At 25.8% G+C, this 2,835-nt stretch overlaps 1 protein-coding gene across 1 annotated transcript; it reads right to left on the bottom strand.

The window, feature by feature from the left end:
- Nucleotides 1-687: 687 nt before the first annotated feature.
- On the bottom strand, nt 688-2,239 carry LOC119664328 (venom acid phosphatase Acph-1-like). The gene is made up of 6 exons (XM_038073838.1): nt 2,100-2,239; nt 1,949-2,032; nt 1,726-1,884; nt 1,475-1,660; nt 1,067-1,408; nt 688-1,000 (listed from the first exon to the last, which is right to left on the bottom strand). The coding sequence occupies exons 1-6, from the start codon at nt 2,193-2,195 to the stop codon at nt 842-844; spliced, it is 1,026 nt and encodes a 341-aa protein (XP_037929766.1). The 5' UTR covers nt 2,196-2,239; the 3' UTR covers nt 688-841.
- Between the last annotated feature and the right edge of the window lie 596 nt (nt 2,240-2,835).

Below are 2,835 nucleotides of genomic sequence, written 5' to 3'. Positions count from 1 at the left end.
AAAGTTCAAAATAAATAAATAAACTACTGTAATTGTGCTCACAATATTTTTTTTGTAAATGTAATATTATTTCAAAAAACCTACCAACATTTTAAACCGTCTCTTCTTTTTAATTAGAGATATGTATAAATGTTTTCATATCTATATGAATATGTATTGTTGGCTATTATCTATATACAGATTTAATAGTTTCCACTGTACAGTTTCTATCCAATATAGGGTAAATAAATTGAATAGGATAAATAGGATAAATTTATAAATAGGATAAATTTATTGAATTAATATTAAAGCTTTAATTTGAGGTAATTGCACAGACAAAGCCAAAAATCGAACCAAAACAACAATTTTTTTTTTGATTGAATAATTACAAAAGTTTTATTTCTAAATAATAATCCCATCATAAAAATAAAATAGGTAAAAAAAAAATTTTATATCTCATATTAAAAATAACAAAAGGTTAATACATTAATATGTATTAACATAAATACATTAATATGTTAATACATTAAATTGATCAATAACATTGTAGATAAATTGTGGGTATTGGCCCTTGATCTAACTGACAATAAAAGAAAGTAAATAAAATTTTTTGATAATATTTTATTTATTAAATAATTGGAAATATAAATTCTTAATAAATAACAACATTTAAATAAAGAAATAAACTCCTTTACCAATTACTGCGGAAACTGTACACTGTAGGCAAATAATACATGAATTGTGCAGATATTAAAACTAATAAATAAATAAATTCTATTTTCTAAATTTATGAGTCTAACTATCACAATAAACCGTCTCTATAGAAAAAACTGTACTGACCTATAAAATTAATTTTAAAAAATTAAGTACTCGTGTTTTTAGGCTCACACATCTCTTCATAAGTACCATCCGGCAAAACAGCCTTAGTAAGCTTAATAAGTTTTTCCAATGGGCATTGAAATTCGCAACCAGGTACGGTTAGTCTTTTAACTGGTTTGTTTGGATCATGTTTATAATAAATCTGTTAATAAAATATAATTGATTTATAAAAAAATAGAATAATTTTATATTACAACAGCAAACATACTTCAACATAATATTCTTCGGTGTCTAAATCCTTATGCAATTCAAATAATGCCATTGCTGAAAAACGTGGAAATGCACGTTTCCATACATTCATTGTTGCTAATACGTTAGTAAGAGTCCAATCATGTGCACCATACATGAAGAATTTACGATCTTTTGGTACAAGTTCACCTCTTGCTTTACTTTGCCACTCGTTGAACATTTTCTGAACAAATGGACCACCCTTTAATTTACGCAATTCAGGGGTATACGCATTGTAAACATAAGTTTGCTCAGCCATAAATGTCAATTTTTCTGGGTAGTACCTTTTAGTCCATGCCGGTAATTTTAAACCATATGCTTCCTAAATAATATATGAATATATGGATATTAACTGTATATATTATTAAAATGATGTTTTTTAATATACTTCAGCTTGTAATGTTATAAAAACGGAGTTTACATCAGCGGCAGTAGTAATATTGGTACCAGTTATTTCGGACAACTCATCGAATAAACTTTGACTTTCCGCATGTTCTGCAGCTACTTCAGGTAATTGTAATGCCTCTTGAAAAGCTTGATCATATCGTGGGCAAGGTACTCGCATTCTTAACCACTTTAAAAAAATGTGAAAAATAGTTTTAGAAATTATATATAAATTAATTTTTGTAAAATAATTACAATATCATCCTTCTCAGGTAATGAGTATATTGGTATTGGTTGCCAATTTAACTTAGTATTCCATTCCATTGCAGAATTCTTTGGTGGAAACATTGCCGCAAGGAGTGTAGCTAAGGTCATATGAGTACGCCCAGAAACAGTAGCTTGTGCATATAATAACTTAAAAAAATTATTTAATATTATTTATTTGTTATTATAACAAGCAAAATAATTAAATTCTTACGTCATTGAAGAAATAAGGACCTAATTCATTTTTGTAACGTATTCGTAACCAATTTCCCAGTTTGTAAAGTTCGGCCTTAGCATTCTGTTAAATAAAATAACATTTATGATTAATTAAATCAAATGATTATTTTGGTTAATATGTTGTTTACATTTGTCAACTGCCCCCAGCCATAAGGAAAAAATGTATTATTGAGATAAGGATCATTAGGATATGTATTCACTGGAGTTCGCGGCCCATGACGCATTAACTGCAAAAAATTAAAAAAATATTTGTGTCTTGTTTATTTTAATTGTTATAAGATAAATATAATTTTAATAAATACTAACTATTTTACTACTGTACTCTTAAGTTAAATCTGCTTTTATTTATTGCAATATTCTCAAAATAAATATTCATATATTTTAATTGATATTTAAAAACCTATTATTTTTAAACTAATTCCATCAAACTACTTAATGAATGCGATTTCTCATTCATTCAATAAGAGTAATTTACATACTTACATTACTTCCAATATTTTAAGTTTTATAGAATTTTTAATTACTAAATTATATAGTAAATTATACAATTGATTTAAATAAACATATCTCTGACACATGGTAACAAAATATAAATAATGTGTGAAATATTATAGTTAAGAGTAGTTTACACATTATAGAACAATATTGACTGTTAATCGCAAAGTAAATTTTTTTTATTTATAAATACTAATAACAATTCTGAATTTGAAAAAAAACTGAAGCGCTCTTAAAGGTGCATTTAAGTTTAAATAATTTCAAATAATGTCTTACGCAAATAAATATTCATAAAATCTATATATATAAAAGAAAGATGTGTTTTTGTTACACCACTTATAACTCAAGAACGGCTGAACCGATTTAGCT

This window comes from Teleopsis dalmanni, unplaced genomic scaffold, assembly GCF_002237135.1.
Source record: "Teleopsis dalmanni isolate 2A unplaced genomic scaffold, ASM223713v2 unscaffolded_contig_1774, whole genome shotgun sequence".
Classification (NCBI taxonomy): Eukaryota; Metazoa; Arthropoda; class Insecta; order Diptera; family Diopsidae; genus Teleopsis; species Teleopsis dalmanni.
Note: the sequence above shows the minus strand (reverse complement) of the source record. Positions and strands in the feature narration are given on the sequence as shown.

What these genes read in the sequence shown, in the direction of transcription:
- LOC119664328 (XM_038073838.1), bottom strand. Translation starts at nt 2,195, where the DNA reads ATGCGTCATGGGCCGCGAACTCCAGTGAATACATATCCTAATGATCCT. An exon ending in TTATAACATTACAAGCTGAA is followed by an intron (nt 1,409 to 1,474) that starts GTATATTAAAAA and finishes TATATTATTTAG; the next exon opens with GAAGCATATGGTTTAAAATT. An exon ending in CCGAAGAATATTATGTTGAA is followed by an intron (nt 1,001 to 1,066) that starts GTATGTTTGCTG and finishes TTTTATTAACAG; the next exon opens with ATTTATTATAAACATGATCC.